Raw genomic sequence first — 13,415 nt, forward strand, 5'->3', positions numbered from 1 at the left:
AATATTTCAAATAAGTTTAGAAGATCTCATTTTCCTAAGATTTCAAATAAATACAAAATATTTCACAAATATTTCTTAAAAATTACATAAAGATTTAAAATTTAAAGATTTAAAATTATTTCAAATTTGTTTAGAAAATTTCAAAACATTTAATAAAGATTCCCAAGATCTTGCCAACATTTTAAAAGATTTCAAACAAATTTAAAAGATCTCAAAACATTTTCTGAGATTTCTGAAAAATTACATAAAGATTTCAAATTCAAAGATTTTAAATTATTTCAAATTTGTTTAGAAAATTTCAAAACATTTCACAAAGATTTCCAAATATTTCACAAAGATTTCAAATGATTTTAAAAGATCTTAAAAATATTTCTGAGATTTCTGAAAAACTACATAAAGATTTCAAATTCAAGGATTTTAAATTGTTTCAAATTTGTTTAGAAGATTTCAAAATATTTCACAAATATTTCTTAAAAATTACATAAAGATTTAAAATTCAAAGATTTAAAATTATTTCAAATTTGTTTAGAAGATTTCAAAACATTTAACAAAGATTTCCAAGATTTTGCCAACATTTTAGAAGATTTCCAATAAATACAATATTTTACAAATATTTCTAGGATTTCTGAAAAACTACATAAAGATTTCAAATTCAAGGATTTTAAATTGTTTCAAATTTGTTTAGAAGATTTCAAATAAATACAAAATATTTCACAAATGTTTTGTAAGATTTCTTTAAAATGACATAAAGATTTAAAATTCAAAGGTTTTAAATTATTTCAAATTTGTTTAGAAAATTTCAAAACATTTCACAAAGATTTCCAAATATTTCACAAAGATTTTAGATAAATTTAAAAGATCTCACAAACATTTCTGAGATTTCTGAAAAGTTACATAAAGATTTCAAATTCAAAAATTTTTAATTATTTCAAATTTGTTTAGAAGATTTCCAAATATTTCACAAGATTTCAAATGAATTTAAAATATCTCGAAAATATTTCTAAGATTTCTGAAAAACTACATAAAGATTTCAAATTCAAAGATTTTAAATTGTTTCAAATTTGTTTAGAAGATTTCAAAGTATTTCACAAAGATTTCATATAAATACAAAATATTTCGCAAATATTTCTTAAAAATTACATAAAGATTTAAAATTAAAAGATTTGAAATTATTTCAAATTTGTTTAGAAAATTTCAAAACATTTCACAGAAATTTCAAAATATTTTCAAATATTTCACAAAGATTTCGAATAAATTTAAAAGATCTCACAAATATTTCTAAGATTTCTTAAATATTACATCAAGATTTCAAATTCAAAGATTTTAAATTATTTCAAAACATTTCACTAAGATTTCCAAATATCTCACAAAGATTTCAAATAAATTTAAAAGATCTCACAAATATTTCTAAGATTTCTGAAAAATTACATAAAGATTTCGAATTCAAATATTTTTAATTATTTCAAATTTGTGTAGAAGATTTCAAAATATTTCACAAAGATTTTTAATAAATACAAAATATTTCACGAATAATTCGTAAGATTTCTTAAAAATTACATAAAGATTTTAAATTCAAAGACTCTAAATTATTTCAAATTTGTTTAGAAGATTTCAAAACATTTAACAAAGATTTCAAAGATTTTGCCAACATTTAAAAAGATTTCTAACGATTTCAAATAAATAAAAAATATTTCACAAATATTTCAAAGATTTTAAATTATTTCAAATTTGTTTAGAAGATTTCAAAATATTTAACAAAGATTTCAAAGATTATACCAAAATTTTAAAAGATTTCAAAATATTTCACAAACATTTCAAAGGTTTTACCAAAATTAAAAGATTTCACAAAGGTTTTAAATATTTTACTAAAATTTCAAAAGATTTCCAAATATTTTACTAAGATTTCAAATAAATGCAAAATATCTCAGAAATATTCCTAAGATTTCTTAAAAATTACATAAAGATTTCAAAATCAACGATTTTAAAAATTGTTACAGTACACAAGATTTCAAAGACTAAAAAAAAATTTTAAGGTTTTAAATGATTTCAAATTTGTTTAGAAAATTTCAAAACCTTTCACAAAGATTTCAAAGATTTTGCCAGCATTTTAAAACATTTCACAAATATTTCGAAGATTTATGAAAAATTACATAAAGATGTCTAATTCAAAGATTTTAAATTATTTCAAATTTATTTAGAAGATTTCAAAATATTTCAAAAAGATTTCAAAGATTTCACAAAAATTTCAAATAAATACAAAATATTTCACAAACATTTTGTAAGATTTCATAAAAATGACATAAAGACTTAGAATTCAAAGGCTTTAAATTATTTCAAATTTGTTTAGAAAATTTCAAAACATTTCAAAAAGATTTCAAAGATTTTGAAAAAATTTTAATACATTTCAAAAATATTTCTAAGATTTCTGAAAAATTACATAAAGATTTCTAAATCAAAGATTTTAAATTATTTCCAATTGTTTAGACGATTTCAAAATATTTCACAAAGATTTCAAATAAATGCAAAATATCTCACGAATGTTCCTAAAATTTCTTAAAAAGTACATAAAGTTTTCAAATTCAAAGAGTTTAAAAAGGGTTACAGTGCACAAGATTTCAAAGATTTCAAAAGATATTAAAAATTTTTAATGATTTCAAATTTGTTTAGAAAATCTGAAAATATTTCAAAAAGATTTCAAAGATTTTGCCAACATTTTACAAATATTTCTAAGATTCATTAAAAATTACATAAAGATTTCTCATAAGATTTTAAAATATTTTAAAAAGATTTCAATCATTTCAAATAAATACAAAATATTTCACAAATATTTTGTAAGATTTCTTAAAAATGACATAAAGATTTAAAATTCAATGATTTTAAAATATTTCAAATTTGTTTAGAATATTTCAAAACATATCACAAAGATTTCAAAGATTTTGCCAACGAAAGATAAAAAAATTAACCTAAAAGTTTTCACTTCTAAAAAAATTAACCAATTTTTTTAACTGAAGAAATTAAAAAATAATTATATGAGAAACTAAAAAAATATATATTTTTTAAACTAAGGAAGTTCAACAAAAAAACTAGAAAATTAAAAAATTGGAAAAAATTCCGGTTTTTATATTATTCTCAATTATACAAATAAAAACGTATTTTTTTAAGTTTTATAAATAATGAACTAAACGGATAAAAAATAACTAAATAACTTTTTGTATTGACAAACCTTATAAATAATAATTTGGAAAAATCCCATGTTTTGGCGATGCTCTTTTAGAATCGGAATTATATAATCGGAAAGATATAACCCAAAAATAAAACAATAAATAAAAATTTTTTTAAAAATCTCCCGGTTCTTATATTCTTGAAAATTATATGAATAAAAAAATGATGTTAATAACTAAACAGCTTGAGAAATTAAAAAAAATAACAATAAAAATACCAGAAATATATATATTTAATTTTACAAAATTGCATGAAGTCTTTTAAATAAAAAGCTGAAGAAATTGAAAAAATAACTATATGAAAAACTGAAAATATATTTTTTCATTAACTAAATAAGTTCCAAAAACAAATTGGTATAAATTTTTTTTTTAAATCTGGCTTACATGTCATTTATAAGTATACATATGAAAAAAAAATTTTTAAGTATAAAATAACAAAATAAAAATATAAAAAAACATAATTTGTTTATGATTGAAAAACCTTATAAATAATAATGCGTAAACTCCCAAATTTTTTGCTGTCATTTCAGGAAAAAATTATTCAGAATAAAAAAATATGTTTTTTTAAAGTCTCTCAAATAAAAAACTAAAAATATAAAAAATAACTAAATAATTTGTTTAAATTGAAAAACCTTACAAATAATGCATAAAACTCCCAAATTTTTGCGGTGCCCTTTCAGAACAGAAATTTTTCAAAGAAAAAAAAATATGAAAGATATAACTAAAATATTAAAAATGAATAAATTTGAAAAACACCCTGGTTTCGTGTTTTTCCCAATTATTATATGAATACATACATATTGTTAACGAGAATTTTAACTGAAAAATTAAAAAATAATTTTATCAGATACTAAAATATATATTTTTTCTAAACTAAGAAAGTTAAAAAAAGAAAAAAACTAGAAAATTAAAAATTTGGAGAAAATTCCGGTTTTTATAATATTCTCAATTATAAAAATATTTTTTAAAGTTTCATAAATAATTAACTGAACGGATAAAAAAATAACTCAATAATTTTTTTGTATCGAAAAACCTTATAAATAATAATTTGGAAAACTCCCAAATTTGGCGATCCTGTTAATAATTAAACTGAAGAAATTACAATAAATAAACAACTAAAAATGAAAAAATTGAAAAATAGTACTTACGTGTTATTCACAATTATACAAATAAAAGCATATTCTTTAAATCTCTTAAATAAAAACTGATAACACATAGAAATAACTAAATAATTTTTTTTTTTTTTTAATGAAAAACCTTATAAGTAATAATGCAAAATGTCCTAAATTTTAGCGATGCCTTTTGAGAAGCGAAATTATTAAGGAAAAACCCGTTAAAAGCATTAAATAATACAAAAATAAACAAACAAAATGAAAAAATAAATTAACAAGAGAAAATGTTTTAAATCTAAAAATTTGAGCTACAAAGAAAGAGAAAAATTGGGTTTGTAATTTATGCATGAATCCGTATTCAAAGTTTTAATTATTTGTAATTTCAAGCCTTAAAATTTTGACATTTTATAAATCGAAAATATTTCAAATCGGCTAATTTCAAATCCATTTTTCAAAAAATAGAAAATTTCACATTTAAATTATACAATGTCAAATTTATAAGTCGTAATTGTTGAGTGATATCAAGTTTAACCCTCAAAGTGCATACATGGTAAAAATCACGGTAAAGTGCATCGTGGGTGTTTAATACCCCAGCGTATTTAATCATGTATTGTTCAACCCCTATTGAATATTTTGTCACAATAAAATTATCCGATATAGTTTAAGGTATCTTTCATAAGGTAGAGTTGAATTTATAGCCATTTATCAATTTTAAGTTTGTTTAAAAAATTATTGAAGAAAAGTGAAAAATGGTTTTTTTACTTAAAAATTTATAGCTCACTAAATTTTAATAATTTGAACCTGAAAATTTATGACTATACTTTTGAAGTAGTGTAATTTCATAAAGAAAATGTTGCAACATGTGTGCTTTCAAAAAAGATATTTATTTGCACAGTTGAAAAGTCAATTTTATGATAAAATTATGAATCAGATTTTTTGATTTTTAATCGATTTATTATCATAAAAATTGAGGAACTTTGACATTTTCTACTATAAAAATACAAGAAATTGAAAAAGAGACACGTATAACTGTATTTTAACAATTATGTTTTATTCAACACATCCTCAGTCTGCTGTCGCATGTCGCGCTGCCGTAAGTTATAAGCCATCTACAATGAAAAAAAGCATGAAATAATAAAAAAAAAAAATTATTATTTCATTTCGTTTGCTATATTTACATTGGAAAGTAAACAAAAATCAATCAAATGTTTACAAAATTTGCTCCAAAATTACTTTTTTACTCACTAAGTGCACACTGGGTGTTTAATACCCCTCAATTTTTGTACCTCACCTTTCAGCAGCTTTTGCTAGTAGACTGACGCTTGACGCAGTAACGCAGTATGCTAAACGTTTTTACTTACAGTTAGTTTCTCCAACTAAGGCTAGATGGCGACACTTACTCAATTTTCTCGAATTAAGTAAGGTTTATAAGAGTTTGAAAATTGCTTGGGGTGTCTAATACCCACAAGCACTTTAAGGGTTAAAATTTAATTTTCCTGAAGTTTAAAATTCAAGTAAACTATAAACAATTTCGCGCAAAATAGACGCATATGAGCTTTATTCCTCTCTTTTTTGCCATACATTTTTTTACGACTGAAATGTTTTTAAACATTTTTTATCCAATTTTCAATCGTTTAAATAATTAATTATTATTTAATTGCAAATATATTTTTTTAAATAGGTTCTGAAATGAATCTCCCGCTAGATTTTTTTAAATGGATTCGATCTTTATAATTATTAGTATAAAATGTGTTTAAAAATCTCTTAAAATTTTGTATTTCTCTTAAAGGTGAATATATCGCAAGAAGAATTAAACGCCTATCGAATTTGTCACATTTCCGATTTAGTTTATCCACTCGGGACAATTCTTGATGAAAGTTTAGGCTGTGCTTTATGGTTCGCGAGTCGAGGAATTGGATTTTTAAAAGGAGAAATTTATGATTCTCCCTCTAGAATTCTTTTACTCGGAATGGGTGCTGATGAATTATTTGGTGGTTACATGAGACACAGGACAATGTTAAAACACAAAGGATGGAATTTTCTCACGCAAGAATTAAAATTAGAATTGAACAGGATTTCGGAAAGAAATTTAGGTCGAGATGATAGGGTTACTTCTGATCATGGAAAGCAAGCTCGATATCCTTATTTGGATGAAGATCTTGTTGATTATATTCAAAGTTTACCTCCTTGGGAAAGGTGAGTCTGTAGATTTATTGAAAATCTTGAATGGGAACATAATTAAGTTTCCAGTTTTTCATGTTTAATATTAAATAGTTTTGATTACCGGTCCAATAATTGGAAAAACGAGAAAAAAAATCTGCCTCAACCTGGATTCGAACCCTTAATCGCTTCTCCAAATACTAGACCTTTAATCGACACTATTTAAAATAGAAGTTGAAATTTATGTTTTTTATTCATTTATACCAAATTTTATGGAAAATTCAAGACAGTTTTAAAAAAATACGGGACTTTCAGAAGTTTTAAGGAAATTTAATTTTTAATTAATAATTATTAAATATAATTTATTTTATTTTAATTATTATTTGTTTCTTTTTTCAATCACCAAAAATTCCAAAGTTCCTAAATATATTTTAAACTGACTCAAAATTGTGACCAAATTTTTTAAAATCTTTCAAAATGAAAATAATTGGCTCAAAATGTTCCAGCTGTTTAAAAACATTTTTAGAAATATTTTGAAATATTTTGAAACATTATTAAATTTTCTATAAAAAATCATTTTAAAATTTTCGAGGAATTTTAACAACATTTTTTTTTAATATTCAAAAATTATTTTTAATGCAATATAAAAATTTCAAATGACTATTTATTTGTTAAACGATTTTGAACCTTAAAATTCAAGCCTAAATCAAATTTGAGGAAAGTATTCTTAGTTTGTTTTTAGAGTTATATAAATATAATTTTATAAGATTCTTGAAAAATTTAAATAGATTTTTAAATATTTTAAATATGTCGAAAAACAATTCATAAAATTGTGAAAGAAAATTATTTTACGGGATATTTGGAATTTTTAGAAATTTCAAAGAAATTAAAAAATATTTGACAAATTTTCGGAAATATTTTCCAGTTTTAACTATTTTTTAATTTCAAAAATTTCTAAAATTCCTACATTTTTTTTTAAATCGACTCAAATTTTTTATACAATTTTGAAAAATCTTTAAAAATGAAAATAATTGCCTCAAAATCTTCCAGTTTTTTAAAAACATTTTTAGAAACCTTTTAAGACATTTCGAAATATTTTTAAATTAAATAAAAATCATGTTTCGAAATAAAAAATTATTAGAAAATTTTCGAGGAATCTTAACAACATTTTTAGCTCTCTTAAAACTCTTAAAAATTCTTATAAAGCTTCTAGTTTTTGTTTTTTTTAATCTTAAAAAATTATTTTTAATTCAATATAAAACTTTCAAATAATTATTTATTTATTAAAATATTTTAAACTTAAAATTGAAGCCTAAATTAGATCTAAGGAAAGTATTCTCCGTTTTTTATGGTTATATAAATATAATTTTTATAAGATTCTTGAAGAAATTGATAAAGATTTTTAATATGTTGAAAAATAATCTAGAAAATTTTGAAACAAAATTTTGGTTTTACAGGACATTACCAAATTTTATGGAAAATTCAAGACAGTTTAAAATATATTTAAGACTTTTAGAAGGTTCTAAAAATTTTTTTAAATATTTGATAAGTCTTAGGAAATATTTTCAAGTTTCAACTTTTTTTTAATCTCCAAAAATTCTAAAACTCCTAAATAACTTTTAAACTGACACAAGCTTTGCATAAAATTTTGAAAAATCTTTTAAAATAAAAAAATGGTCTTAAAACCTTCCAGTTTTTTAAAAACCTTTTTAGAAATCTTTAAAAATATTTTGAATTATTTTCAAATTTTCTTTTAAAAATCATGTTTCAAAATAAAAAATCATTCAAAGAAATATTAATTTATCAAAAGATTTTGAACCTTAAAATTCAAGTCTAAATTTTTAAGTTAATTAAATTTTTAATTAAATTTAAATTTTCAAATAAATTACAATTTTTTAATTAAAGATTGAAAAATAATCTAGAAAATTGTAAAACGAATTTTTAATTTTTTTAATTTTACAGAATGTTACCAAATATTATGGAAAATTGAAGACAGTTTAAAAAATATTTAGGACTTTTAGAAGTTTCAAAAAAAAATTTGATAAGTTTTCGGAAATATTTTCAAGTTTTAACTTATTTCCATCATCAAAAATTCTGAAACTCCTAAATATCTTTTAAACTGACTCAAAATTTGTATACAATTTTGAAAAATCCTTTAAAATAAAACGAATTGCCTTCAAATCTTCCAGGTTTTTTCAAAACATTTTTAGAAATCTTTTACAATGTTTTGAAACATTTTTTAAATTGAATTTTTATTTAGTCTTTGCAAAACTTCAAAATTTTTTAAATATATTTTGAAATTGTTCGAATTTTTCCTAATGTTTTAAAAGAGTTACCTTTCAATCTCCCGAATTATTTTTGTTTTTTACAAATTTCGAAATCTTTTGAAATATCCTGAAATGTTTCAAATATTCGTTAAAAATGAGTTAAAAAAATTTCTCAACAGAAAATTCCCTAAATTATAAAATGCCTTAAAATTAAAATTACTGAATTGGAAAATTCCCGATAATAGAGAAATTACCCAAATAAATTTGCCGATATTATAAAATTCCTAAATCTAAACAATTAATGTATTTTTTAATAATGAAATAAAGTACTTTTAATTTTATAATTTCGGGAATATTCTATTTCAAATATTTTCCTTTTGAGGAATCATTCAGTCGCTCCTAAAATTTTTTGAAATCCTTTCAAATTTTGCATTCTCTAAACTTTTTTGAAATTTCTAAATATGTTTTTAACTTACTCGAATTTTTTCTAAAATTAAAAATCTGCATCATTTTTGGAAGTTTTATAAAATCATTTGGAATGTTTTGAAATTTTTTCTTCCTTAAAATTCTCTTTGAAAAATAAAGTTATTTGAAATTTTCAAGTTTTCTAAAAATTTCAAAATTTTTAAAATGTCTTTTTTCGAAATCTTCAACAATCTACATTTTAATTTTAATTTTTTTAAATTTCACTAAGATTTACGTTATTTTTTAATCTTTTCAAAACTTCTAGATATCTTTTGAAATAATTAAAAGTTTTCGTAATTTCTTTTTTAAATCATGAAAAATTTAAAAAACGGTCCTAATATCTTCCATATTTTTTTACATATTTTGAAAATAAGTCGAAATAAATTTAATTAATTTTAACTTTTGAAGATTTCAAATCTTAAAAACTTAAAATTATTCCCTTAAAATAAAATCTAAATGATTTTAAATGTGACTACAACTTTTTTAAAAAAGGTTAATTAATGATCAAATTAATTAATTATATTGAATTTAAATTATATAAATTTGAAAATTTTTATTTCTATTTATTTGTCCTTTAGCATCGAAAACTTATTTATGCATCAAAAGAAAAACTCGAATCTGAAAAAAGAATTATTAAATTAAAACTTGTATGTTAACTTTTATTTTATTTATTGTATTTAGATGCTGTCCAATAGACGAAATGCCTTGTGGCTTGGGAGATAAATTACTTTTGCGACTAGTTGCTAGAAAACTAAATCTGAAAAACGCTGCAAATTTTCCGAAAAGGGCTTTTCAATTTGGATCGCGAATAGCGAATGGAAGAGAAAATGCAAAAGACTTGTCGAACCGATTATAAACTTTGGGTAATAACATTCAAAATACTTTTTTAAATATTTTAATAGCATCGTCAATCCAAAATTTTAAAGAAAATTTTGTTTATTTTTCAGGATTCTAGACAATTTGACGAAAAATTCGGGTCAGTTTAAAAGATAAATCTTTGGAAAACTTTTTCTTTGAAATTATTGTAATATCTTCAAAATTTCTCAATTTTCTAAATATCTTTTAAACTGACTCAAACTTTTCCGAACATTTCGTGAAAATTTCAAAATTATAAAAATTGCCCTTAAATCGTTCTGAATGTTTTGGAAACTTTTCCATTTTTTTTATTTTTTGAAATCTTTTTAAATTCTTAATTCACTTCTAAATTTTTCTTCAAAATTGTTAAAAATCTATATTTTGTTTCCAATTTTTTTTTAAACTTTACGAATTTTTAATTTTTTCAATACTTTAAACCTTTTAAAAATCTTTTCAAATAATTCGATTTTGTTCTACCAAATTTAAAAATTGTAAAAATATTTAAAAATTGCCTTGAAATCTTCCAGATTTTTTTTTAACGCTTTTAAAAATTTTAGGGAAAATTGGAAGATTTTAAAAGATATTTTGGACTTTTTGTGTTTGGTAAAAATTTGAGAATATAGATGTGATAAATTTTCGGAAATCTTTGGAAATTTTAAAATATTTTCAAACTCTACAAAACTTCGAAAACTCATAAATATCTTTTAAACTTACTCAAATTATTTCTAAAATTGTGTTTCAAGCTTCCAGATTAATTTTGGGAAATTATAGAAATTTTTTGGAATTTTCTGAAATATTTTTAAATGCTCTCTTAAAATAAATTTTGTAAACTAAAAAAATCTTCTTTAATTTTCCTAGAAATCATAAGATAATTTTTTTATTCTCTTGAAATGTTTTTATGTCTAAAATTGTTTTTTTATCTTTTTGAAAATTTAAAAACTTCAAAATATCTTTTGAAATAAATCAGAGTTGTCCTATAATTTTTTTTAATGCTACACAAATTAAACAAATTGTCTTAAAATCTTTCACATTATTTTCCACATACTTTTAAATCTTCTAGGCTGAAAATTAATCATTTTACATAAAACCTAAATCATTAAAAAAATTGCGAGAAATCTAGTTGTCATTACTATTAATTTTTTAAAGTTTTTTTTTCGATAATTTAATTTTCCAACAAAGACAATTGCAAACTATTTTGTTAAAAATTCTATTTTTTGTATAAAATTAGTTTTTTTTTACTTAAAATTCAACTTTTATATTTTCAAGATAGGTCTTAGAGTCCATTTTTTTTTAATCATATTTTTTTAATTAATATTTGTCTTTGAAAATTTATTTAATTTTGGGAAAATTCATCTTTTTGGTTGAGAATATTTTTTGTCACAGAAAATTTAACTATTCTATTTTTTACTTAAAATTTATCTTTTTTTAAGTGGAAAATTCTTGTATTTTGTTAAAAAATCGTATTTTTGGTAGAAAATTAATGTTTTTAATTGAAAATTAATCTTCTTTTTTGATAATGCATTTGTTCTTTTAAAAATTCTTGTATTCTAGTTAAATATTAATCATTTTAGTTGAAAATTCATCTTTCTGGTTGAAAACAAATTTTTTCATGGAAAAAATATTTTTTAGATAAAAGACGATAGGAATATTTAAATAATAATTTATTGTTGTCAAGTATTAAAGCGCATTTTGCAAGATTATAAAATTCGAAAATAAAAAAATTAATCAATGATATAAATTTTCAACCAAAAAATTTAGCTAAAAAAAAAGATTTTTCAACCAAAAAGTTGAATTTTCAATCCAAAAATATGCATTTTCATTTCAAGAAATTAATTTTCAACAGAAAAGAAATACTTTATACCAAAAAAATATGCATTTTTAATTAAAAAATCAATTTTGAATAAAAATAGATTACTTATATTTTCAGATAGTAAAAGTAATCTTCAATTTAAAAAAATTTGAATTTTTAACAAAATATTTAAATTTTCAAGCAAAGAGATAAATCTCTAACTAAAATTTGAATTTTTAACAAAGTTCAAATTTCAAACGTGTAATTTGATTTTTAACCAAAAACGATGAATTATAAAAAAAAAATGTAATAGTTAATATTTAAATCAAAAATTATTTTAATTTGATATAAAAATAACATGTTAATTGAACAAACACAAAAAACGTATTTTCAACAAATTAGTTGAATCTTCAACCATATAAGATTAATTTTCAACTAAACAGTTAATTTAATTTTTAACCCGAAAATATGAGTTTTCTTCAAAAAATTATTATTCAACCAAATAGTGGCATTTTTCACCAAAAAGATTAATTTTTATTTAAATATATGATATTTCAACTAAAAAAAAATCAGCTCTGAATTAAAAATAGATTAGCTAAATTTTAATTGAAAAAAAATCATTTTCAACAAAATAGTTAAATTTTTTTACCAAAGAAATGAATCTTTAACCAAAATATGAATTTTAAACAAATTAGTTTAATTTTTAATCAAGTAGTGTAATTTTTTATCGAAAACTGCTATCTCTACAAAAAATGTATTAGTTTATATTTAAACTGAAAAAGATTTTAATTTAATATAAGAAAATCATGTTAATTTAACTTTTTAAAAAACAAATTTTCAACAAATTAGATTAATCTTTAAGCAAAGAAGATTAATTTTCAACCAAACAGTTGAATTTTTAACACGAAAATATGAATTTTCTTATAAAAAATTAATGTTTAACTAAATAGTGGCATTTTTCACCCAAAAGATTAATTTTGAAGTAAATGCATTATATTTCAACTAAAAAATATCAATTTTCAACTAAAAATGGATTAGTCAAATTTTTAGCTAAAAAAAGTCACTTTGAAATTTAAAAAATGATTTTTTTTTTAATTAGTTGAATCTGTAACCAAAAAAAATTAATTTTCAAAAAGTTGAATTTTTGAACCGACAACATGAATTTTCTTAAAAAATTATTTTTTAACTAAATAGTTGCATTTTCCACCAAAATGATGAATTTTCAAGTTAATGCATAATCTTTCAACTAAAAAATATCAATTTTTAAATAAATATAGATTATTGAAATTTTTAACTAAAAAAAGTAATTTTTAAGAAACATGTTACATTTTCAAACCAAAAAGTAAATTTTTTCAAAACAGTTGAATTTTTAACCCGAAAACACCAATTTTTATACCAAAAAATTAGTTTTTAACTAAATAGTGGCATTTAGCTTCAAAAACAATTAATTATGCTGCATAGTCTCGTCCTCTAGATCAATTGTAGTAACGCTAGTTGCTCGATCCAACTCACAGAATTTTAAAGCCGCGCGCGCAAAATCAATTCT

General features: G+C 20.7%; 2 protein-coding genes across 2 annotated transcripts in view; one reads left to right on the forward strand and one right to left on the reverse strand.

The window, feature by feature from the left end:
• The window catches only part of LOC117170766 (asparagine synthetase domain-containing protein CG17486), a 26,601-nt gene extending 23,348 nt beyond the window's left edge, over positions 1–3,253 (reverse strand). Inside the window, exon 1 of the mRNA XM_033357803.1 lies at positions 3,224–3,253. Coding sequence (XP_033213694.1) covers positions 3,224–3,253 — 30 coding nt within the window. The remainder of the gene's footprint in view (positions 1–3,223) is intronic.
• Positions 3,254–6,312: 3,059 nt separating this feature from the next.
• The window catches only part of LOC117171783 (malate synthase-like), a 21,929-nt gene continuing 14,826 nt past the window's right edge, over positions 6,313–13,415 (forward strand). The window contains exon 1 of the mRNA XM_033359392.1: positions 6,313–6,529. Within this exon, the coding sequence (XP_033215283.1) occupies positions 6,433–6,529 (97 nt within the window). The 5' untranslated portion in view covers positions 6,313–6,432. The remainder of the gene's footprint in view (positions 6,530–13,415) is intronic.

The sequence above is a fragment of the Belonocnema kinseyi genome, chromosome 4 (assembly GCF_010883055.1).
Source record: "Belonocnema kinseyi isolate 2016_QV_RU_SX_M_011 chromosome 4, B_treatae_v1, whole genome shotgun sequence".
NCBI lineage: Eukaryota > Metazoa > Arthropoda > Insecta > Hymenoptera > Cynipidae > Belonocnema > Belonocnema kinseyi.